The sequence below is a fragment of the Phyllobates terribilis genome, unplaced genomic scaffold (assembly GCF_046119375.1).
Source record: "Phyllobates terribilis strain yellow unplaced genomic scaffold, ASM4611937v1 Scaffold_2__4_contigs__length_985480577, whole genome shotgun sequence".
In the NCBI taxonomy this organism is placed as follows: domain Eukaryota; kingdom Metazoa; phylum Chordata; class Amphibia; order Anura; family Dendrobatidae; genus Phyllobates; species Phyllobates terribilis.
Window position 1 is genome coordinate 372,298,532 of NW_027362762.1, and position 25,301 is coordinate 372,323,832.

General features: G+C 43.7%; 1 protein-coding gene across 2 annotated transcripts; it reads right to left on the reverse strand.

Moving 5' to 3' along the window:
* On the reverse strand, positions 1 to 25,015 carry GPR45 (G protein-coupled receptor 45). 2 transcript variants are annotated; one of them, XM_073670492.1, is made up of 3 exons: positions 24,805 to 25,015; positions 11,459 to 11,544; positions 1 to 3,169 (listed from the first exon to the last, which is right to left on the reverse strand). In XM_073670492.1, the coding sequence occupies exon 3, from the start codon at positions 3,044 to 3,046 to the stop codon at positions 1,925 to 1,927; it is 1,122 nt and encodes a 373-aa protein (XP_073526593.1). In that variant the 5' UTR covers positions 3,047 to 3,169; positions 11,459 to 11,544; positions 24,805 to 25,015; the 3' UTR covers positions 1 to 1,924. The 2 variants fall into 2 exon arrangements, with proteins under 2 accessions (XP_073526593.1, XP_073526590.1); XM_073670489.1 differs by lacking the exon at positions 11,459 to 11,544.
* Positions 25,016 to 25,301: the final 286 nt, after the last annotated feature.

Sequence of the window (25,301 nt, forward strand, 5' to 3'; positions counted from 1 at the left end):
TTATTGCAGATAGTTCAGTGCACATCGTGATTGTGGTCTGTCAGTGTAAACAGGCAGTTAAATGATTGCCCACAGGTCATTTAGTCCGCTGTTCGCTAGGTGTAAAAGCACCTTAAGGGCTTGTGCAGGCGACCGTATATCTTGGAAGGGTGCTATCCATGGTTTTATCAGATAGCACTCATGCCAACGTAATTCTATGGGGCTCGAGAAAAAAAAAAAAAATCGCAGCATGGCCTTCGCCCCTTCACCACTATGGATCTGTGGAAAAAATAAAAAAATTGGACCACACTCGGCTGGCATAAGAGGGTCATCCAATTTTCACGAACTGACATACAGAAGGTGAAGAAACTTTTTTTGAACATCTGTTCACACTCTGATCAGGTGTGATTAGCATAACCGCATCGATTTTCTCGGATGGCGAGAAAACGGTTGTCTGCACTTGACTTAAAGTGGCTATACACATGCGAAAGCAGTTGGCTTATGGCTATCTTTTCTGACTCTTATATACACAGCTAAGTGTTCACGTCTTTTCTCATTAGCAGAGCAGAGAAAATCGCTGTGAAGCACTGGTAGTGGCTCATCTCCCAGATAACAAAAGTATTGGATAAAGTTCAAATTGCCCAATATTATCTGTCCAGGGAGAGTCAGAATGCCTCAATACAGATTAGAGTGTCGTCCAATTTCACATGTATCAGTAGGTGCAGCTATCTTGCATTTGGGGCCTTTAGTGTCAGTTAATGTATTAAATTGGCCATATATACAGGGTTGTCCAAAAGTAGGTGGACAGAAAGTGTAATAAGGTTATGAAGGGGGAGATTTATCAAACATGGTGTAAAGTGCCCTTAGCAACCAATCTGATTCCATTTTTCATTCCTCACAGACTCTTTGGAAAATGAAAGGTGGAATCAATGTTGGTGTCAATGTTTTGGGTGGTATTTCAAGTTTTGGTGTTTTAAGACCAATATTTTTTGATGGAAGAGTCACAGGAGATAAGTATCTCGAAATTCTAATGAATCAAGTTGTTTCCCAGTTACAGCAACAGCCTAATTCAAATGGACTTTATTTCCAACAAGATGGGGCCCCTCCACATTATTCAAGAGTAGTCCGCGAGTATCTTGATGAAACATTTCCTAATAAATGGATTGGCCAAAGAGGCCCACTTGATTGGCCGGCACGTTCACCAGACTTGACCCCAAATGGATTTTTTCTTTTGGGGAGTACTCAAGGACACAGTTTATAGTCGAAAACCAAAAAGTGTCAGCGATTTGAAAAATTACATAAGAGATGCATTTTAAGAAATTAATACCCAAAGAGACTTGTGCAAAAAAATTTGTCGAAGAGTAAGAGGCCGACTTCAAAGCTGTGCAAATTGTAATGGAAAACAGTTTGAGCACCTGCGGTGATAAAATTTAAGGGCTTTTGTATTATTGTTCAGAATAAAATTTAATTGTCAATGTTATGCTTGTGTTAGTAAATATAATTTTATATATAAATCAAAATAAATGTTATTATTTTCTGGCCACCTACTTTTGGACCACCCTGTATATTAAATTGCAGGTGAAAAATGAACTAGAAACCCTGAATCAAAGTACAACAAACTTGTGAAGGCACTCTGCAAAACAAAAGTCAAAAGACAGAACAAATACATGAAAATGCTACATTTATTACTTCATTATTGCAAATGGTTGGGCAATCTGTTCTCTATTGCTTAGTCATCTTTCCCTTACAAATATGTACATAAGTCAGTGCAATCCTATTATATTCCATAAAAGACTTAACACATTGGACCTCTACAAATAGCATCAGAGAAGCATGTCTATGTAAAAGCATGGAGCACTTTCACTTTCCATGAAGCAAAGATATGTGCAAAATATCAGGCAAAAGTATTCTGTGCTTGTTCAACAAGAATCCCTGAAGATATTTACTAGACTGCCGATTGATGCTCGTTACAAACATAGATTGTACTAGGACGTATTCTTCTCCGTGTCCTCCCTGGAAGTTTGGGAAGGATCTTAAATGTTTTGGGCATAAATTCCATGCAGGCCTCACGAAACTTCTTTATCCTCCAGCAGTATATGACGGGATTGAACACAGATTTCAGGTAACTGAGCCACAAAATGCAAGTGCTGATGACGTAAAATGAGGAACTGTAATAGAAAGTCCTATTGAAGACAGACAATAGACTGAACACTGAATGCGGAAGCCAGCAAAGTGAGAAGCCAATAAAGAGAATCAGTATGGTAGTGAAGGCTCTGGTCTTGAAACTCATGTCAACATTCAGTTGATGGGGCCTCTGCAGTCCCATCAACCCTAGCTTGCTTACTTGGCTGAGGCATAAGCTCTCTGCATGGTTGTGAATTCTGACAGCATTTTGTCTCACCGTGTTTAGGATGCATAGGTAAGAGTATAGCATAATACTGAAAGGGATGAAGAACACTGCTACCACTAGCATTACTGCATATGCCCTATCAGCCAAAAATTCTGTATATCCCAAAACACATTGCGGCGCTCGTGTTGGAACTTCAACCAATGTCCACCCTACAACAGATGGGAAGGAAATGCAAAAAGAAAATATCCAAGAGGTGACAATCACTATTTTAGCACGGTGTGGGTTTAATTTATCCTGTCTTTGAACAATTATTAGGAAACGATCAACACTGATAATGAGTAGGATGGCAACTCCTTCTAATACGAAGAACCAGTAGAGCATGGCTGATATTTGGCAAAATTGTGAACCAAAGTGCCAGCTCCCAGTGATAATGGTCACTGCAGTAAAAGGCATGCAGAACAACGACAACATGATATCAGAGAACGCAAGTGTTGCAAGAAGAAGGTTGATTGCAGATCGCATGGCTGGCTTTTGATAGACAATAAGGCAAACAATGGCATTGCCCAAAAACGCAATGGCAATCATTAATGCCATTATTATTGCCAATAATATCCTGAGTGGGGCAGGGAATGCATTAAAACTGGAGTCCTGGCTCCCTGTTGTCACATTCATACTAGAATAGGTGCAGCTGACAAGAGGTGTGCTATTGCAGCTCATGGTAACAGGTGGAATATTCTTCTATTTGCATTTTTCATTGACTTGTCGACTTCACAAATCAGACATTATTGTTGTCATGTGTCAGATGAATGCTGTTCCATCTCTTTCCACGTCTTGATATATCTGGTAAGAAAACAAGAAAGCCTCATGAAGAAAATAGATATAAACAGAATAAACTGAAGGTTATTTGCACAGTTTTTACCAGTTACTTAACTTTATTCAAGACAAACCCCAGGAGACATTTATTGCTCCACTTCTAGAATGCAGGCTGACTGATTGTAGGACGCTGAATAGTCTGTTCCCAGCAACAACAGCAGGCTCCCACTCACCCTACATGCGGACAATTTATAAGTGGCCTAAAAGACTGATACCATAAAGCCACAGGATACTGACATTACTGCCATATATCATCATATATGACATGGTCTACCAATCTCCATCAATAATGCATAATCTTTGTTGTACAGGCCAAGTCTTAGGCTATGTGCCCATGACGCAGAAATGAAGCAGAACATTTCTGCAGCATTTCTGCATCTCCCTGGCAGAAAAAACGCATGCAGATTGTACATGCGTTTTTCCTGCCAGGGACATGAGGATTTGAAGCGTTATTCACATGCGTTTCCGCATGCAGATTGACAAGCGCTTTCCAGGCGATAGCATCACTTGGAAAGTGCTTGACAACTAGGTCACACTGTATAAATCCATGCAAACAGCATGGATTTATATAGTGTGACCGTAAAAGAATGTTTAAAAATAAAAAAATAAACCTATACTTACCTTCCGATGGCCCGGCGTGTGTTGCTGCGCTCGTTCCTGGCTGCCAGCTGATCGCGGGACACTGCACTGAAGGGCCTGCGGTCACATGACTGTGACATCACCGCAGGTCCTTCAGTCCTGCCCGCAAGCACAGAGAAGGAGACCGGGGTCCGTCAGAAGGTGAATATACACTGTGTTCCAAATTATTATGCAAATAATATTTTCTCAGATTTTCCCAAATTACCTATATGAATTGCAGTCATTGTAATTTTCCAGTCAAATAACTATTAGAGTACAATTGAAAGGTTTTTGTACAAACTGCCTATGATAACAGTATATTTTTAAAAAAAATAAAAAACTCAAACTGCACTCAAAAAGCATGTTCCAAATTATTATGCACAGCAGAGTTTTCAACCTTTTCATTTTAATAAAGAACAAAAAAATGGTCATTTTTGAAATTATAAGCATTAGCAGGTTATTACAAACTGAAATCAAACAGTTTTCAACTCAAAACTTTATTCTAGGTGATGTTACATTGGCACATAGGACCGCTTGTTCGAAAGGAGCTTCTGAACTCTCTCGTCCATTGAATTTGTCAGGTTTTGGATGGTTTCTGCTTCAATTGTTTTGCATGAGGACAGAATACCCTCCCAGAGCTGTTGCTTAGATGTGAACTGCCTCCCGTCATCATAGACACTCCTTTTGATGATGCTCCAGGGGTTCTCAATGGGGTTGAGGTCAGGGGAGCATGGGTGCCACACCATAAGTTTGTCCCCTTTTATGCCCATAGCAGCCAGAGATGCAGATGTGTTATGTGCAGCATGAGACGGGGCATTATCATGCATGAAATCTCGATGGTCCAGATGGATGGAGTGGAGGATGGCAGGTTGATGGACACCCCATGCAAACACGGCTACAGCGCTAACAAGGAGGAGGTGGAGTAATGTTTTGGGCTGGAATCATGGGGAGAGAGATTGTCGGCCCTTTTAGGATCCCTGAAGGGGTAAAGATGAACTCCATAATGTATGTTGAGTCTCTCAGACACCACTTCCTTCCATGGTTCAAGAAGAAGAACCGTGCATTCCGCAGCAAGATCATTTTCATGCATGATAATGCCCCGTCTCATGCTGCACATAACACATCTGCATCTCTGGCTGATAATGTGTAATCTTTATTTTTTATTTTATTCTTTTTTTTACAGGTACAATGGTACCCAGGACTGGATGAGAGTCTCCTCTCCTCCAGACTTGGGTACCATCCGCACATTGAAACGCATATAATCCATGAGTACAAATGTACTGACACGGATTATGTGCGTCTCAATGCAAGTCAATGGCGGCGATTACGCCGCGCTTCCGCAAAATTAATGGACATGTTGCAGATTTTTGAGCGCAGCATAAACGCTGCGGAAAAATCCGCAGCATGGGCAGTGAAAGTGCGGAATTGCATAGGGGACCATGGCAGAAGGCTTACCATGCGTTTATCATGCGTTTACGCTGCGGAAATTTTCGCACCTATAAAGCATGAAATACGCATCGTGGGCACACAGCCTTAAAAGGGTTTTCGGTATTTTTTTTTTTTTTTTTTTTTTACACAAAGCCAACCTTTTAAAGTCCAAGGTTTTTTTTTTTTTATTTCAGCGCTGGAGTGGTGCCACTAATGTAACTTCCTTGACCCTAGTAATATAGATACTCCTGGAAATCAGTGATACTGTTCGGATGCTTAATAAAGCATGTTGAAAGGCAGCAGCGCAGCCAATCAACAAGCTTTTAAGCTGTGGGCACTTCCGGAGCCATCACAGCCAAGCCAAGTATTGGCTGCTGACATCAACCTCACAATCCCATTACCCCGATTGCCACCGCACCAGGGCAATCGGGAAGAACCGAGGCTAAGCGCCAGAATTGGCACATCTAATGGGTGCGCCATTTCTAGGGCGGCTGAGGGGTGGTCTTATTAGGCTGGGAAGGGGCCAATATCCATGGAATAGGGGGGACTCCACATATTTTTTTTAGGATTCCCCCATTTTTAATAACCAGCAAAGGCAAAGCAGACAGCTGTGGGCTGATTATTATTAGGCTGGGAAGGTCCATGGATATTGGCCCCTTCTCAGCATAAGACCAACTCACAGCGGTCTGCTTTTCATTGGATGGTTATTAAAGATAGGGGGACCCCCATTTCCTTTTTTTTAACAAGTACAGTAAAATACACAAGCAAGGTCATGCTCTACTCCTCTATTTGGACATGGTCAAGATTATTTTTTTTATTCTATGTTATTTTAAGTCACTTCCCTATCCACATTTGTTTGCAGGTCAATTGTCCTGCTCTTATTCCATTTTGCTTCCTTTTTCAGCCCACGAACCCTTACTACGACCATTTTGCAGCACCAAAGTTCTGGTCCCCATTGAATTATATGGGTTTTGGGTCCAGGGTCAAGTTCGAGTCAAGTTTTGGTACCCGAACTGAACTTTGGATTAAAGTTCAGCCAAACCCGATGAACCCGAACTTCCACGGGTCCGCTCATCCCTAGTAATGGTCACAAGCCAGAGCTAGCACAGTGCATGAACTAGCAACTTTGTGTGTCAGTGCAGCACTGACAGTTTATAATGCATAGAAATGTTCCTACATCCCCTATACCTTATAAACTAAAAAAAAAGTGAAATAAAAAATAAAACTATATTGTACCCATAAATATTTTATTAAAAAAATAAAAAAAAAAAAAAAACATATTTGGTATCGGCACATTCGGATCGACCCGACCTATAAAACTGTCCCCTAGTTAACCCCTTCAGTGAAAAAAGACGAGGCAAAAAATTATGCTTCATCGTGAAGCTGCAGAACAAAAAATGGAACAAAGACAAATGTACTGTATTTTTCGGACTACAAGACGCACTTTTTTCCTCCAAAATTTTGGAGGAAAGTGGGGGGTGCGTCTTACAGTCCGAATACTATCTCCCTGTATATACTGTGGCTCTGCATGGTAGGAGGTCTGGGGGAGCAGCAGCGGGGGATCAGCGGGGCACAGGAGGCAGCAGCCGACTGCTGCAGCCTGCACTGTGCCCTCTACTAAAGAAAATGAATATTCCCTGCTCCCCACACCCATGGGCGTGGGGAGCAGGGAATATTCATTTTCCTTAATAGCTGGCACACTGTACCGCAGCGCGGCTCCTGCTGCACTCTGCGTGCCCGCTGTTAAAGCTCATGAATATTCCCTACAACCCACTCCCATGGGTTGTAGTGAATATCCATGGTTTTTAATACCAGGCACATTGATCGCAGAGCGGCAGCAGGAGCCGCGCTGTGGTACAGTGTGCAGGCTCTCACACTGTGTGAGGGCACATGGCAGGGACGCCATACGCGGCTCACACAGTGAGAGTGTCAGCAGCAGAGCGGCACAGCGCTGGAGGAGACACGAGGTGAGTATGATTGTTTATTTTTTTTTGTGGGCAGCAGGATGGGGGCTCAAGGGGTGCCAAGCATACCAGGATGGCGGCTCAAGGGGTGCCATGCATACCAGGATTGGGGATCAAGGGGTGCCAAGCATGCCAGGATGGGGGCTCAAGGGGTGCCAAGCATACCAGGGTGGGGACTCAAGGGGTGCCAAGCATACCAGGATGGGGGAATCAAGGGTTGCCATGAATACCAGGATGGGGGAATCAAGGGTTTCCATGAATGCCAGGATGGAGGATAAAGGGGTGCCATGCATACCAGGATGGGGGCTCAAGGGATGCCATGCATACCAGGATGGGGGCTCAAGGGGTGCCATGCATACCAGGATGGGGGCTCAAGGGGTGCCATGCATACCAGGATGGGGGCTCAAGGGGTGCCATGCATACCAGGATGGGGGCTCAAGGGGTGCCATGCATACCAGGATGGGGGCTCAAGGGGTGCCATGCATACCAGGATGGGGGCTCAAGGGGTGCCATGCATACCAGGATGGGGGCTCATGGGGTGCCATGCATACCAGGATGGGGGCTCAAGGGGTGCCATACATACCAGGATGGGGGCTCAAGGGATGCCATGCATACCAGGATGCGGGCTGAAGGGGTGCCATGCATACCAGGATGGGGGCTCAAGTGGTGCCAAGCATACCAGGATGGGGGTTAAAGGGGTGCCATGCATACCAGGATGGGGGCTCAAGGGGTGCCATGCATACCAGGATGGGGGCTCAAGGGGTGCCATGCATACCAGGATGGGGGCTCAAGGGGTGCCATGCATACCAGGATGGGGGCTCAAGGGGTGCCATGCATACCAGGATAGGGGCTCAAGGGGTGCCATGCATACCAGGATGGGGGCTCAAGGGGTGCCATGCATACCTGGATGGGTGATCAAGGGGTGCCATACATACCTGGATGGGTGATCAAGGGGTGCCATACATACCAGGATGGGGATCAGGGGGGGTGCCATGCATACCATGATGGGGTATCAAGGGGTGCCATGCATACCAGGATGGGGGAATCAAGGGGTGCCATGCATACCAGGATGAGGATGAGGGGGGCCATACATACCAGGATGTGTGATCAAGGGGTGCCATGCATACCTGGATGGGGGCTCAAGGGGTGCCATACATACCAGAATGGGGGATCAAGGGGTGCCATGCATACCAGGATGGGGGATCAAGGGGTGCCATGCATACCAGGATGGGGGATCAAGGTGTGGCATGCATACCAGAAAGGGGGATCAAGGGGTGCCATGCATTCTAGGATGGGGATGAGGGCCACGTATACCAAGATGGGATGGGGGCCACGTATAACAGGAAGGAGGGGCCATACATACCAGGATGGAGGATATTAACAGAATTGGGGGACATTACTTCAATACCAGAGTCAGCAGCAGACTCCCTCCCCTATAACAGCGCATCATGACCACATTTTTTGCTTAAATATTTTTTTTACTATTTTCCTCCTCTAAAACCTAGGTGCGTCTTATGGTCTGGTGCGTCTTATAGTCCGAAAAATATGGTAAATAAAAATGGTATCTCTGAAAACGTCATCTTGTCCCACAAAAAACAAGCCACCATACAACTCCAAATATCAAAGTTATAGCTCTCAAAATAAAGCGATGCAAAAATAATTATATTTTCTATAAAATATTTTTATTGTGTAAAAGCAGGAAAACATAAAAAATTATACAAATGTGATATCGCTGTAATCCCAAAGAATAAAGCTGCCTTATCAATTTTACCACACGAAGAACAGGATAAAAAAAACACTTCCTTAATTGCTGGTTTTTGTTCATTCTGCCTCCCAAAAATCGGAATAGAAAGTGATCAAAAAATGTTACGTGACCAAAATTGGTACCAATAAAAACGTCAACTCATCCCACAAAAAAACAAGCCATCACACGACTGTCACCAGAAATATTTAAAAAATATAGTTATCTGAATATGGTGATGCACAAACTTTTTTTTGTAAAAAAAAACCTTTTTTTTTAGTGTGTGATAGAAGCCAAACATTAACCCCTTTCTGACATATGTGGTAATAGTAAGTCCTTGAGCCCTGGGCCTATTGGGCTAGGGACGTACTATTACGCATAATGTGATCAAGCCCGCACACAAGCGGTGCGGGCCATCGCCGCCAGGTGTCAGCTGATAGTACTGGGTGTCAGCTGTGACAATGTGCAAGGAGCGGTCCCGCACCGCTCACTACACATTAACCCCCGAAATGCTGCGATTGAAGTGGATCTCAGAATTCCGGGAGCAAGGGGAGGTAAGCGCCGATACTTACCTCCTCTCTGGCGTCCTGCGCTGTCTCTGCCGGGTCCAGGTGGTTGTCATGGTGACCCGGATGTCGTTATGACGACATCCGGGTCACCAGAAAGCAAGAAGTTCCTTTGATCATGCGCAGTGCGCGATCAAAGTAACTTCTCCCTGTGCAGTGCTGACAGGCTGCATAGCATAGAGGTGCTGCTGCATCACTATGCTATACAGCTGATCAGACTGCAAAAAGTGAAAGTCTCATAGTGGGACAAAGTATAAAAGTTCAAAAAGTGTCAGAAAGTGAAAAAAAATATATACTTTTTTTAAAAAATATAAAAAAAAATGAAAAAAAAATCCAAAAACATAAAAATATACTGTACCCATAAATAAATATTATTATAAAAAAAACAAAACAATAAAAGTACACATATGTGGTATTGCCGCATCTAGAACGACCTGACCTATAAAACTGTCCCTGTGGTGAGCACCTTGGGGTTCAAGGTGCTCACCAAACACCTAGATAAGTTCCCTGAGGGGTCTAGTTTCCAAAATGGTGTCACTTGTGGGGAGGTTCCACTGTTTAGGCACATCAGGGGCTCTAAAAATGCAACATGGCGTCTGCTAATTATTCAAGCAAATTTTACATTCAAAAAGTCAAATGGCGCTCATTCCCTTCTGAACCCTGCCGTGCGCCCAAACAGTGGCTTTCCCCCACATATGGGGTATCGGCTTACTCAGGAGAAATTGCATAATAAATTGCATGATGCAATGTCTCCTGTTACCCTTATGAAAATGCAAAATTGGGGGCTGAAAAACATTTTTATTGGAAAAATGTGAAAATTGTATTTTTACGGCTCAATGTTATAAACATCTATGAAGCACTTGGGGGTTCAATGTGCTCACCACACATCTAGATAAGTTCCCTGAGGGGTCTAGTTTCCAAAATGGTGTCACTTGTGGGGGGTTTCCACTGTTTAGGCAGATCAGGGGCTACCCAAACGCCACATGGCGTCCGCTAATTATTTAAGCAAATTTTACATTCAAAAAGTCAAATGGTGCTCCATCCCTTCCGAGCCCTGCTGTGCGCCCAAACAGTGGTTTTCCCCCAGATATAGGGTATTGGCGTGCTCAGGAGGAATTGAACAACAAATTTTGGGGTCCATTTCTTCTTGATACCCTTGTGAAAACAAAAAAAATGGGGTCTAAAGAAACATTTTTGTGAAAAAAGTTAAATGTTCATTTTTTTCTTCCACATTTCAAAAAATTCCTGTGAAGCACCTGAAGGGTTAATAAACTTCTTGAATGTGGTTTTGAGCACCTTGAGGGGTGCAGTTTTTAGAATGGTGTCACTTTTGGGTATTTTCTGTCATAAAGGCCCTTCAAGGTCACTTCAAATGTGATGTGGTCCCCAAAAAATGGTTTTGTAAATTTTGTTGGAAAAATGAGAAATCGCTGGTCAACTTTTAACCCTTATAACTTCCTAACAAAAAAAAACATTTTGATTCCAAAATTGTGCTGATGTAAAGTAGACATGTGGGAAATGTTATTTATTAACTATTTTGTGTGACATATCTCTCTGATTTAAGGGCATGAAAATTCAAAGTTTGAAAATTGCAAAATTTTCAAAATTTTCACCAAATTTCCAAATTTTTCACAAATAAACTCCATAAAATAAAATCCATAGAAATCTTACCACTATCACGAAGACAATATGTCACGAAAAAACAATCTCAGAATCAGTAGAATCCGCTAAAGCGTTCCAGTGTTATAACCTCAAAGTGACAGTGGTCAGAATTGTAAAAATTGGCCTGGTCATTAACGTGCCAAGCACCCTCGGGGATAAAGGGGTTAAAAAAACAAAATATACCTGATATTGCTGTAATCGCGCTTACCGGGGTTTCCGTGTAAATCTCTTTACACCCATGGAGGAATATTCCCTTTACTGAGGCAGATAAACTCACCTTCGTCTCTCTTTGACCTGTGATCCAGAAGTGTCCGTCTTTTGAAGCATGCACAAAAGCACAGTCAGCCACAGTTTTATGTATGTCTAAAAAGAAGAACAACGCTGAACAGAGGCTAGACAGGGTCCAGAGTAACTGTACTACCTTATTATAGTGAATAGATACCTCGGGGGGAAGGGAGGGGGGGTGTCATCTGAATCACATCATTCAGAGTTTTAGATGGAAACCCCGATGTAAGTGCTCAAAGTAGAGCGCCGGATAAATGTGATCCAAAATGTTATGTTTAATGTTCCCCATAAAAAACATCAACTCAATCCACAAAAAAAGCAAGTCCCCACTCAGGTGCGTCATCTGTCAATGGAAATATAGGGGGTTTCCATGTTATCGGTAGCACAAAAACTCTGGAAAAGCACTATCGCTCCCCCCAAAAAAAGAAACCAGCAAAATCTGCTCTCCAGAATTCAATTGGCGTTCCTTCTCTCCTGAGCCCTTCCTTGTGCCCAAACAGTAGTTTTCCACCACAAATAGGGCATCGGTGCACTTAGCAGAAACTGCACAAAATATTTTGGGGTCCATTTTCTCCTTTTACCCTTGTGAAAAGGAAAAATCTGGGGCTAAATCAACATTTTTGTGGGAAAAATATTTTTTTTTCATTTTAACAGCTCAACATTATAAAATTCTTTGTAGCACCTGTAGGTTCAAGGTGCTCACCACACCTTCAGATAAGTTCCTTGAGGGGTGTAGTTTCCAAAATGGAGTCACCTGTGAGCGATTTCCACTGTTTAGGCACATCAGGGGCTCTGGAAATGCGACATGGTATCCACTATCAATTCCAACCAATTTTGCGCTCCAAAAGTTAAATTGTGCTCCTTCCCTTCCAAGCCCTGTCGTACGCCCAAACAGCAGTTTTCCACCCCATATGGGGTGATCGGTGCACTCAGGACAAATTTCCAACAAATTTTGGGGTCCACTTCTCCTGTTACCCTTGTGAAAATCAGGGCTGTGGAGTCAGTAAGCCAAACCACCGACTCCGACTCCTTAATTTCCCTGACTTCCGACTCCACTGAACTGCCTCACTACTGAGCATTTACAGCAGTGTTCACAATAATAGCAGTCCAATATGACTAGCCAGATGAATCACTGTTTTTGGTATAAATTATATTACCACATGTCAAACAATTTACCAGTTGGTGCAGTAGATTCTAAGAAAACCAACAGACTCAGTATTCATGATCTGCATGTTTTTGAGTCTATGTATTTGAATAATTAATTGAAAGGCGGTGTGTTTAAAATAATAGCAGTGTGGTGTTCAATTAGTGAGGTCAATCATTCTGTGAAGAAACATGTGTGAATCAGGTAGCCCTTATTTAAGGGTGAAGCCAGCACATGTTGTACATGCATTTCTCCTTGAAAGCCTGAGAAATATGGGTCGTTCGAGACATTGTTCAGAAGAACAGCGTACTTTGAGTAATAAGTTGATTGGAGAGGTTAAAACATATAAAGAAGTGCAGACAATGATAGGCTGTTCAGCTAAAATGATCTCCAATGCTTTAAAATGGAAAGCAAAACCAGAGAGACGTGGAAGAAAACAGAAGACTACCATTCGAATGTATCGAAGAATAGCCAGAATGGCAAAGGCTCAGCCAATGATCAGCTCCACGATGATCAAAGACCTAATCTCTTAGCAAGAAGTCCCCGCAAAGTCCCACTGTTAAAAAAAAGACATGCACTGAAACGGATACAATTTGCCAAAGAACACATCAACTGGCCCAAAGAGAAATGGAGAAACATTTTGTGAACTGATGAAAGTAAAATTGTTCTTTTTGGGTCCAAGGGCTGCAGACAGTTCGTCAGACGACCCCCAAACTCTGCATTCAAGACACAGTACACTCTGAAGACAGTGAAGCATGGTGGTGCAAGCATCATGATATGGGCATGTTTCTCTTACTATGGTGCCGGACCTATTTACCGCATACCAGGGATCATGGACCAGTCTGCATATATTAAAATACTTGAAGAGGTCATGTTGCCTTACGCTAAAGAGGAAATGCCCTTGAAATGGGTGTTTCAACCAGACAATAACCCTAAACACACCAGTAAACAAGCAAAATCTTGGTTCCAGTACAACAAAATTGAGGTTATGGAGTGGCCAGCCCAATCTCTGGACCTTAATCCGATAGAACACTTGTGGGGTGACATCAATAATGCTGGTTCTGAGGCAAAGCCAACAAATGCCAAAAAATTGTGGGATGTAGTCAAAGCATCCTGGGCTGGAATAACAGTTGACAGGTGCCAGAAGTTGGTTGACTCTATGCAACATAGATGTGAAGCAGTTCTAAAAAAATGTGGGTATACAACTAAATATTAGGTTAGTGATTCACAGGAATGATAAATCCTCAAAAAAAGAGTACATATTGTGAGTTTGTAAATACAAATGCAGACACTGCTATTTTTTAGAACAGTCCAATGTTCATGTTTTGTTATTTTCTGTAAAGTACCGTATTTTGCAGATTATAAGACGCACCCCAAAGTTTGGGAATAAGAATCGGGAAAAAACTTTAATAAAATTGTGGTGCGTCTTATAGTCAGTGTGCCTTATTGCTTACTGGGGGTGCGGTGGAGAAGGGTCACAGGGTGACTGCTGCAGGAAGCTGGGCATGGCAGGAGTGGGGCGATGCTGTGGGCCTCAGGCTGGGTGGAGGGAGTGTTTGGAGGTGGGAGAGGACGTTGTGGGTGTTCAGCGGTGCGGGGGCTCTGCCGACATTTTGAGAAAGCCCGGAGTCTGGAGTCGAGATCTCAATCTGCGCATGCGCCGCACACGGCCGCATTGTATACCATGTAAGTGCGGGGGCTCTGGACTTTCTTAAAATGTCGGCAGAGCTCCAGCACCGACGAACACCCGCAGTGTTGCACATCCAAACACCCCCTCCTCCCAGCATGAGGCCCGCAGCATCGCCCCACTCTTGCCTCTGCCGCCAGCAGCGACCCTGGGACCCCGCTCCACGGCAGCCGGTAATGTATATTCGCATTATAAGGTGTACCCCTATTTTCCCCCCAAATCTGGGGGCAAAAAAGTGCATCTTATAAAGCGAAAAATACAGTAGTTAAAAATTATATACATTTCTCTTCAGGTTTTGAATTAGAAAACAGTGTGCAATGTCTCCAATGCATGGAAATAAAAACTAGTATAAAGATTTTATGCTTAACTCTTGTTTGTAAACACTCTGCTATTATTTTGAACACTACTGTACATAAAGAGCAGAACAGATTTATCTCAACTAAAAGCCTAAATCCTTAGATCGGGAACAGAACAGACATTTATAGGACATTTCATAACTTTCCCAAATTCTTATGAAAACATTTAGAGCACATCCTTGTACTGCTGTACCCAATTTATTATATATTTTAGGAATCGGTCCATTTTATACCGATTCTAATTCCACCAAAATGGACACCGACTCCATAGCCCTGGTGAAAATCAATAATTTGGGGCTTTAGCAACATTTTTGTGGGAATAATGTGATTTTTTATTTTCACAGCTCAAAGTTATAAAATTTTGTGAGGCAGTTGCAGTTTCAAGATGCTCACCGCACCTCTAGAAAAGTTCTTTGAGGGGTGTAGTTACCAAAATGGGTTCACTTGTGGGGGGTTCCCACTGATTATGCACATCAGGGGCTCTCCAAACGCAACATGGTGTTCGCTATCTATTCCAGTAAATTTTGAACTCCAAAAGTTGAAGGGTGCTCCTTCTCTTCCGAGCCCTGCTGGGTACCCAAGCAGTAGTTTTCCACCACATATGGGGTATCGCCGTACTCTGGAGGAATTGCACAACGAATTGTATGGTCCATTTTTGCCTGTTAACCTTTTGAAAATGCAAAATAAAATTTGCGTCTAAGGCTATGTGCCCACGATGCAGAAATGCTCCGGATTTTTCCTGAGCGTTTCTGCATCTCCCTGGAAGAAAAAACGCATGCGGATTTTACATGCGTTTTTCCTGCCAGGGACATGCGGATGTGAAGCGTTCTTCACTGGCATTTCCGCATGCGGGTTGTCAAGCTCTTTCCAAGCGATTTTAGCATCACTTGGAAAGTGCTTGACAACTTGGTCACACTATATAAATCCATGCAAACGGCATGGATTTACAGTGCATTGTGAAAGTATTTGGCCCCCTTGAACTTTTCTACCTTTTGCCACATTTCTGGCTTCAAACATTAAGATATAAAATTCTAAATTTTTTGGGAAGAATTAACAACAAGTGGGACACAATTGTGAAATGGAACGAAATTTATTGGATATTTTAAACTTTTTTAACAAATTAAAAACTGAAAAGTGGGGGGTGGAATATTATTCGGCCCATTTACTTTCTGTGCAGCAAACTCACTCCAGAAGTTCAGTGAGGATCTCTGAATGATCCAATGTTGTCCTAAATGACTGGTAATGATAAATAGAATCCACCTGTGTGTAATCAAGTCTCCGTATAAATGCACCTGCTCTGTGATAGTCTCAGGGTTTTGTTCCAAGTGCAGAGAGCATCATGAAGACCAAGGAACACACCAGGCAGGTCCGAGATACTGTTGTAGCGAAGTTTAAAGCCGGATTTGGATACAAAAAGATTTCCCAAGTTTTAAACATCTCAAGGAGCACTGTGCAAGCGATCATATTGAAATGGAAGGAGTATCAGACCATTGCAAATCTACCAAGACCCGGCCGTCCCTCTAAGGCTGAGTTCACACGATGCGTATTTCATGCGTTTCCGCGGCGTTTTTGCAGTTGCGTAAACGCCACGGAAACGCATGAAAAACGCATGGTAGAAGGGAAGCAATGTTCCCCAATGGAAATCCGCATGTGCTGTGCCCATGATGCGGATTTTTCCGCAGCGTAAACGCTGCGCTCAAAAATCCGCAGCATGTCAATTAATTTTGCGGAAACGCGGCGATTTCGCCGCCATTGACTTGCATTAGAACGCGCCAATTCCGCAAGACAGCATCTGTACTTGCGCTATTGGCGCGTTCTAATATGCGGATGGTACCCGAGTGTGGAGGAGAGGAGAGTCTCATCCACACCCAGGTACCATTAAAAAAGCTGTAAAAAAAGAATAAAATAAAAAATAAATGTATTCTTACCTTCTGTCGGCCCGTGCACCGCTCCCGCTTGGTTCCCGGCACTTGCAGTGAGTTGTAGGACCTGCGCTGACGTCAGAGTCATGTGACGGGTCACGTGACGCTGACGTCGGCAGGTCTTTCAATTCAAAGTTGCCGGCAGCCGGGAACTTTGTAAAGCAGGACAGCGCGGGCCATCGGAGGTAAGTATATACACTCTCTCGGGTCACACTATATAAATCCATGCTGTTTGCATGGATTTATATAGTGTGACCTAGTTGTCAAGCACTTTCCAAGTGATGCTAAAATCGCCTGGAAAGCGCTTGTCAATCTGCATGCGGAAACGCATGTGAATCTGCATGTGGATCCGCATGTATTCTGCAGGAAAAACGCATGCACAATCTGCATGCGTTTTTTCTGCCAGGGAGATGCAGAAATGATGCAGAAATTTTCTGCTTCATTTCTGCATCGTGTGCACATACCCTAACTTTCATCTCGAACAAGGAGAAGACTGATCAGAGATACAGCCAAAAGGCCCATGATCACTCTGGATGAACTGCAGAGATCTACAGCTGAGGTGAGAGAGTCTGTCCATAGGACAACAATCAGTTGTACACTGCACAAATCTGGCCTTTATGGAAGAGTGGCAAGAAGAAAGCCATTTCTCAAAGATATCCATAAAAAATCTTGGTTGAAGTTTGCCACAAGCCAAATGGGAGACACACCAAAACATGTGGAATAAGGTGCTCGGGTCAGATGAAACCAAAAGCGAACTTTTTGGCCACGATGCAAAACGATATGTAAAAGCAACACAGCTCATCACCCTCAAAACATCATCCCCACTGTCAAACATGGTGGTGGCAGCATCATGGTTTGAGACTGCTTTTCTTCAACAGGGACAGGAAAGATGGTTAAAATTGATGGGAAGATGGACGGAGCCAAATACAGGACCATTCTGGAAGAAAATCTGTTGGAGTCTGCAAAAGACTTGAGACTGGGATGGAGATTTATCTTCCAACAAGACAATGATCCCAAACATAAAGCAAAATCTACAATGGAATGGTTCAAAAATAAACGTATCCAGGTGTTAGAATGACCAAGTCAAAGTCCAGACCTGAATCTAATCGAGAATCTGTGGAAAGAGCTGAAAACTGATGTTCACAAGTGCCCTCCATCCAACCTCAATGAGCTCGAGCTGTTTTGCAAGGAAGAATGGGCAAGAATTTCAGCCTCTCGATGTGCAAAACTGATAGAGACATACCCCAAGAGACTTGCAGCTGTAATCGCAGCAAAAGGTGGCGCTACAAAGTATTAACTCAAGGGGGCCGAATAATAGTGCACTCCCCACTTTTCAGTTTTTAATTTGTTAAAAAAGTTTAAAATATCCAATAAATTTCGCTCCACTTCACGATTGTGTCCCACTTGTTGTTGATTATTCCCCCAAAAATTAGAATTTTATATCTTTATGTTTGAAGCCAGAAATGTGGCCAAAGGTAGAAAAGTTCAAGGGGGCCAAATACTTTCACAATGCACTGTATATAGTGTGACCATAAAAGAATGGTAAAAAATAAAAATATTATACTTACCTTCTGATGGCCCCTGGTGTCTTTAGCGATCCGTCCTGGCTTGCCGGCAAGCCAGGACAGATCGCTAAGGACACCGGGGGCCATCAGAAGGTAAGTATAATGTATATTTTTTATTTTATTCTTTTTTTTACAGGTACTATGGTACCCAAGTCCGGAGGAGAGTCTCCTCTTCTCCAAACCTGGGTACCATCCGCAAATTTAACCACATGATATCCGCATGTGCAGATGCAGTGATGCGGATATCACGTTGTCCAATGCAAGTCAATGGCAGCGAAAACGCCTCGATTCTGCAAAATTGGTAGTGCTGCGGATTTTTCCGCAATGATAATCCGCAGCGGAAATTTCCGCAGCATGTGCATAGCACATGTGGATTATCATTGGGGAACATGGCAGACCTTCTACCAAGTGTTTTTTAAGCGTTTCTGCAGCGGAATTGCTTAAAAAACGCATAGTGGGCACACAGCCTAAATCAATATTTTGGTAGTAAAAAGTAAAGTTTTCATATTTTCCTTTCACATTGCTTTAATTCTGGTGAAGCCCCTAAAGGGTTAATAAACTTCTTGAATGCGGTTTTGAGTATTTTGAGTGGTGCAGTTTTTAAAATGGTGTCACTTTTGGGTATTGTCTGTCATAAAGGCCCCTCAAAGTTACTTCAAAAGGGATGTGGTCCCTAAAATAAATGGTTTTGTAAATTTTGCTGGAAAAAATGAGAAATTACTGAACAACTTTTAACCCTTCTAACTTCCTAACAAAAAAAAATGATGTTTAAAAAATGATGTTTATGTGAAGTAGACATGATAAATGCTATTTATTATCTATTTTGTGTGACATAACTGGTTTAAGGGCATAACAATTTCTAAATCTTCAAATTTTATCAAATTTTCATAAATAAATGCAAATGCATATCGACCAAAATTTACCACTAATATGAAGTATAACATGCCACGAAAAAACAATCTCAGAATCACTGGGGTATGTTGACGCTTTCCAGAGTTATTACCTCAAAGTGACATTGGTCAGAATTGAAAAAAAAAATGGTCGAGTCAGGAAGGTGAAAACAGGCTGGGGGTGACAGGGTTAATTAAGGGGGATCATGTTGTTTAGTTGACAACATGCTCCTAAACAGATTAGTTCACTGCTCAAAAAAATAAAGGGAACACTCAAATAACACATCCTAGATCTGAATGAATGAAATATTCTCATTGAATACTTTGTTCTGTACAAAGTTGAATGTGCTGACAACAAAATCACACAAAAATCATCAATGGAAATCAAATTTATTAACCAATGGAGGCCTGGATTTGGAGTCACCCCCAAAATTAAAGTGGAAAAACACACTACAGGCTGATCCAACTTTGATGTAATGTCCTTAAAACAAGTCAAAATGAGGCTCAGTATTGTGTGTGTGGCCTCCACGTGCCTGTATGACCTCCCTACAGCGCCTGGGCATGCTCCTGATGAGGTTGTGGATGGTCTCCTATGGGATCTCCTCCCAGACCTGGACTAAAGCATCCGCCAACGCCTGGACAGCCTGTGGTGCAACGTGACATTGGTGAATGGAGCGAGACATGATGTCCCATATGTGCTCAATCGGGTTCAGGTCTGGGGAACGGGCGGGCCAGTCCATAGCTTCAATGCCTTCATCTTGCAGGAACTGCTGACACACTCCAGACACATGAGGTCTGGCATTGTCCTGCATTAGGAGGAACCCAGGGCCAACCGCATCAGCATATGGTCTCACAAGGGGTCTGAGGATCTCATCTCGGTACCTAATGGCAGTCAGGCTACCTCTGGCGAGCACATGGAGGGCTGTTCGCCCCTCCAAAGAAATGCCACCCCACACCATTACTGACCCACTGCCAAACTGGTCATGCTGAAGGATGTTGCAGGCAGCAGATCGCTCTCCACGGCGTCTCCAGACACTGTCACGTCTGTCACATGTGCTCAGTGTGAACCTGCTTTCATCTGTGAAGAGCACAGGGCGCCAGTGGCGACTTTGCCAATCCCGGTGTTCTGTGGAAAATGTCAAGCGTCCTGCACGGTGTTGGGCTGTGAGTACAACCCCCATCTGTGGACGTCAAGCCCTCATACCATCCTAATAAGAGTCGGTTTCTAACCGTTTGTGCAGACACATGCACATTTGTGGCCTGCTGGAGGTCATTTTGCAGGGCTCTGGCAGTGCTCCTCCTGTTCCTCCTTGCACAAAGGCGGAGGTAGTGGTCCTGCTGCTGGGTTGTTGCCCTCCTACCACCCCCTCCACGTCTCCTGGTGTACTGGCCTGTCTCCTGGTAGCACCTCCAGCCTGTGGACACTACGCTGACAGACACAGCAAACCTTCTTGCCACAGCTCACATTGATGTGCCATCCTGGATGAGCTGCACTACCTGAGCAACTTCTGTGGGTTGTAGAGTTCGTCTCATGCTACCACGAGTGTGAAAGCACAACCAACATTCAAAAGTGACCAAAACATCAGCCAGAAAGCATTGGTAATGAGATGTGGTCTGTGCTCCCCACCTGCAGAACCACTCCTTTATTGAGTATGTCTTGATAATTGCCAATAATTTCCATCTATTGTCTATTCCATTTGCACAACAGCATGTGAAATTGATTGTCAATCAGTGTTGCTTCCTAAGTGGAGAGTTTGATTTCACAAAAGTTTGATTTACTTGAAGTTATATTCGGTTGTTTAAGTGTTCCCTTTATTTTTTTGAGTAGTGTATATTTATGTCCTCTGACCTTAATTATCTAGTTACATGAGGAGTGGGGGTCGGGCTCGCAAGCTTACAATCTTCAAGGAAATAGGGGGGAGACAATAGGCAGAAAGTGCTTGTCATGTATGGTCCAGCCCTCATTATAATAGATCAGGCATTTCAAATAATCTGCATGATCCGTTTACCAGCCAGTACAGTTGCCAAGTGCTATTGGATGCAAGGAGGAAGAGGACACAGATGAATAGGAGGGACCTGATTCTTAGTAAAATTTAGAAAGAGGGAACAGAGGAGCGTTAGGTTGGTGAATTGAAGTGATAGGCCTGTCTAAAGAGATGTGTTTTTAAAGCAGGCTTAAAACCGTGGGGGCTAGGTATTAGTCAGATCATCCGGGGTAGTGCATTCCAGAATATCACAACACAAGAAGAGTATTGGTGACAGAATTGGGATGTTTGGATTATGGAGAGTAATAGTTTTAGATCAGTTGTGGAGCGGGGAGCATGGGTAGGGTGATAGACAGAAATGAGGGTGGCGATGTAGGCGGTGCAGAACTGTGGAGACTTGGGTGAGAGAGATAAGTGTGGATTGTATTCTGTAGTGGATGAGTAACCAGTGCAATGACTGGCACAAGGTGGAGGCATCGGTGAAGCGGCTGGACAGAATTCTGACCATGGCTGCTGCATAAGATGGATTTGAGAGGAGAAAGTTTGATCATAGGGAGACCGATCAGATGAGAGTTGCAGTAGTCCAGACGAGAATAAATAAGAGTGACAGTAAGAGTTTTTCCAGCTTCAAAGATGAAAAAAGGTCGATTTCTGGAGTAGAGGTGTATAATTGGGTGTCATCAGCATAGAGATTATATTTAAAACCAAATCTGCTGATGGTTTGTCCAATAGCGGCAGTGTATAGAGAAAAGAGAAGTCTAGGACTGAGACTTCAGGAACCCCGATAGTAAGGGGACACGGAGAGGAAGAGGAGCCGGCAAAGAATACAGTGAAGGGGCGGTCAGAGAGATAGGAGTAGAACGAGGAGAGAACGGTGTTCTTGAGACGATAGAGCGGAGCATAGTGAGGAGATCCACAGTGTCGAATGCTGCAGAGAGATCCAGAAGAATCAGCAAGGAACAGTGACCATTGGATTTAGCTGTTAGTAGATCATTAGACTTTAGTGAGGGCAGTTTCAGAACAGTGTAAAAACCGAAACCAGATCTTAAAGGGTGAAGAAGAGCGTTATCTGAGAGATGGCAGATTAAACGGGAGTGGACCAAGCGTTTCAGGAGTTTAGAGATGAATGGAAGATTAGAGACAGGTCTGTAGTTAGCAGCGCAATTCTGGTTGAGAGATGATTTTTTTTGACTGACTCCCCCAATAGATGACACACATTTACACTAAGTACCTGTCTTATATGTATGGGGTCTCCTGACAATCCCCAACGGATAAAGCAACATTTACTGTACACAAAGTGGGACCACAGTCATAAAACAGTTTTTTTTTTGAAGGAGTCATTTGTGAGAAGCCCAAAAATACTCAAAACAAGAGTATATTCAGGTGTTGCATTTTTTCTTGTACTAAAAACCAGAGTGGTGGAAGGAAAACAGTGCACACTATGCATACAATTTAATGGTGAAAAGAGCTGTAAAAAGGCTGAAATGATTGACCTGGTGCGTCTTGCCAAAAACGCAGCAGTGTTCGAAATACACAAGGAAAAAACACAGTGTGTGCATGAGATTTCTGAAATCTCGTCGATTATGCTGGTACTGTGAAAAGCTTCGTATTTGACCCATCAAAAATGTCACGTGTGAACATTGCCTTAGTGTCCGCTTGTTATTGGCATGTTTCAATGTTTCCTGTAATTACACCTTAGCTTTTAATGGGGTTTTCCGAGGTCGCAACTTATCAGTTTGGCCAGGGGCGGACCCACACAGAAGAGGCTCCTGTGCAAAAAATATAAGGGCCTTGTACAGCCCAATAGCTCATCATAAGGCACTAGTGATGAGCGAGTATGTTCTGTTAATCAATTCAGTGAGTATGCTCGGGCGAACATCGAGTATCTTCCCGGTCCTAGGGTTTTATGTTTCAGTCTCTCTGTGTGCATGATTTGCGGCTATTTGACAACTTTAACCCCTTCATGACGGGAGTAATTTCCGTTTTTGCACTTTTTTTTTTTACTCCCCTTCTTCCCAGAGCCAGAATTTTTTTTTTTCATTCAACATGGCCATGTGAAGGCTTATTTTTTTCGGGACGAGTTGTACTTTTAAACGCCATCACTGGTTTTACCATATCGTGTACTGGAAAACGGGAAAAAAATTCCAAGTGCGGTGAAATTGCAAAAAAAATGCAATTCCACAGTTGTTTTTTGGTTGTTGTTTTTTACCACGTTCACTGAATGCTAAAACTGACCTGCCATTATTATTCTCCAGGTCATTACGAGTTCGTAGATACCAAACATGTATAGGTCTTTTTTTATTTAAGTGGTGAAAAAAAAATCCAAAGTTTTCTAAAAAAAATTTTTTTAAAAATGGCGCCATTTTCTGAGACCCGTAGCATCTCCTTTTTTCGTACCGGGTGAGGGCTTATCTTTTGCGCGTCAAGCTGAGGTTTTTATTGATCCCATTTTGGGACAGATCCGATGTTTTGATCTCCCATTATTGCATTTTACTGCAATGTTGCGGCGACCAAAAAACGTAATTCTGGCGTTTGGATTTTTTTTATCGCTACGCCGTTTACCGATCGGATTAATTATTTTTTTATATTGATATATCGGGCGATTCTGAACGCGGCGATACCAAATATGTGTATGTGTTTTTTTATTATTATTATTTTATTTTGAATGGGGCAAAAGGGGGGTGATTTAAACTTTTATATTTTTTTAATATTTTTAAAAACATTTTTTTTTACATTTTCTGCATGCTTCAATAGTCCCCATAGGAGACTAGAAGCTGCAGTTTTCTGACTGCATCTACTGCATACAGGCGAGGAGTAGATCGCCTGTAAGCAGGAGAAAGGCTCCTGTGCTATGAGCGCCGACCACTAGGGGGCGCTCATAGCAATCTTTTCTTGACAACCACAGGGCAGACCCTGGGTTGCTATGCCCACCCATCAGTGACCCACGATCACGTGATGGGGTCACTGATGGGTCGGGCGCTGTTAAATGCCGATCACCACTGGAGCCCCCGCTGAACCGGCCTTTCCGACGTGGTGCGTACTATTACTAACCACGTCGGAAAGGGGTTAATACATGTGAGGAATGTCTGCTTCTTAGGCATTCCTCACATATATTAAAGCTGTCAAACAGTTGCAAATCCTGCACTCAGAGAGACTGAAACAGAACACCCGAGCATCGGGAAGATACTGGGTGTTCGCCGGAGCATGCTCGCCGAAAGGGTTAACAGAACATACTCGCTCATCATCATCACTATAAGGCACAATTCCACCTGCTCCGGAGGTAGACGTGGCTGCTTTTCGTCTGCACAGGTCACACTGTTATGTCCCCCCCACAGTTTGGCGCTATTCACACTATGGGTCACAGCCTCCATGATGGAAGCCCTGACAGACCCTATTAAAGTCTAGGGGTCAGAGCTGGGACTTTGGGGCCATCACGCAATGGGTCTGCCAGCGTCATGGCGCCCACTAGTAGGAGAGCAGTCTCCGTCTGTCCTGATAGCAGACCACATTATTCTTCCCTGTGATATGAGGAAAACTGACACGTTATGTTACCATTGAAGTCTATGGAAAACCGCAGCAGGTGAGGCAGCCTTGTGTGAATCCATGGCTACCTGCTGAGGGCCAGCCTCAGTATCAATATCGTGCAGCGGCGCCCACATGGTTAATAGCCTGGTGACAGAGCTCCGTCCCCCACGTCCGCACACAGCATCTTCCTGACAAGAAGCCCCGGCCCAGCTGCTAGTGCCACCATGGCTACCGGCGCAAGCCCGCCTCCTGCCCCCCATGTACCTGCAGCACAGCTGGAGCCCCGCAGCCCACCATGTCCTCATGACTGAAGCTTCTGGGGGTGGTCCCTGCATCAGTGCGCGGCTGCGCCTGCTCCTGTGTGCACGGGAACAGGCAGTGCTTCGTCACCATACCAGGCTGCGTGTGTATGTGGAGCAGCAGCGCAGTTAGCATGGTGGGGCCCGGCTCTGAACGCCTGCTGCTTCCCGCAGCCACCACTAGGGGGAGTGCATAGATACTCTACAGCAGCTGTAAGAGTTCATGTGCACCGAGCTCCCCCTAGTGGTAGCTACATGGTGTCAGCTCCCTCAGGCTGTGTGATGTGAAGCAAGCATGTGAGGATTCATGGAGACTTAGTGTATCAATACTAGTTTGGTGTAAAGACAGTAGGTTGCCCACTTTGCCTGCTGATTGGTGAATCCTGTCACAATTCCCTGTATTCCCAGTACGAGCGGGCTCTGATATGACAACATGCAATTTGCATACTTGAGGTCAAGTTC

Bases quoted from the DNA above. Each gene is read 5' to 3' on its own strand.
- GPR45 (XM_073670489.1), bottom strand. From the start codon at position 3,046: ATGAGCTGCAATAGCACACCTCTTGTCAGCTGCACCTATTCTAGTATG.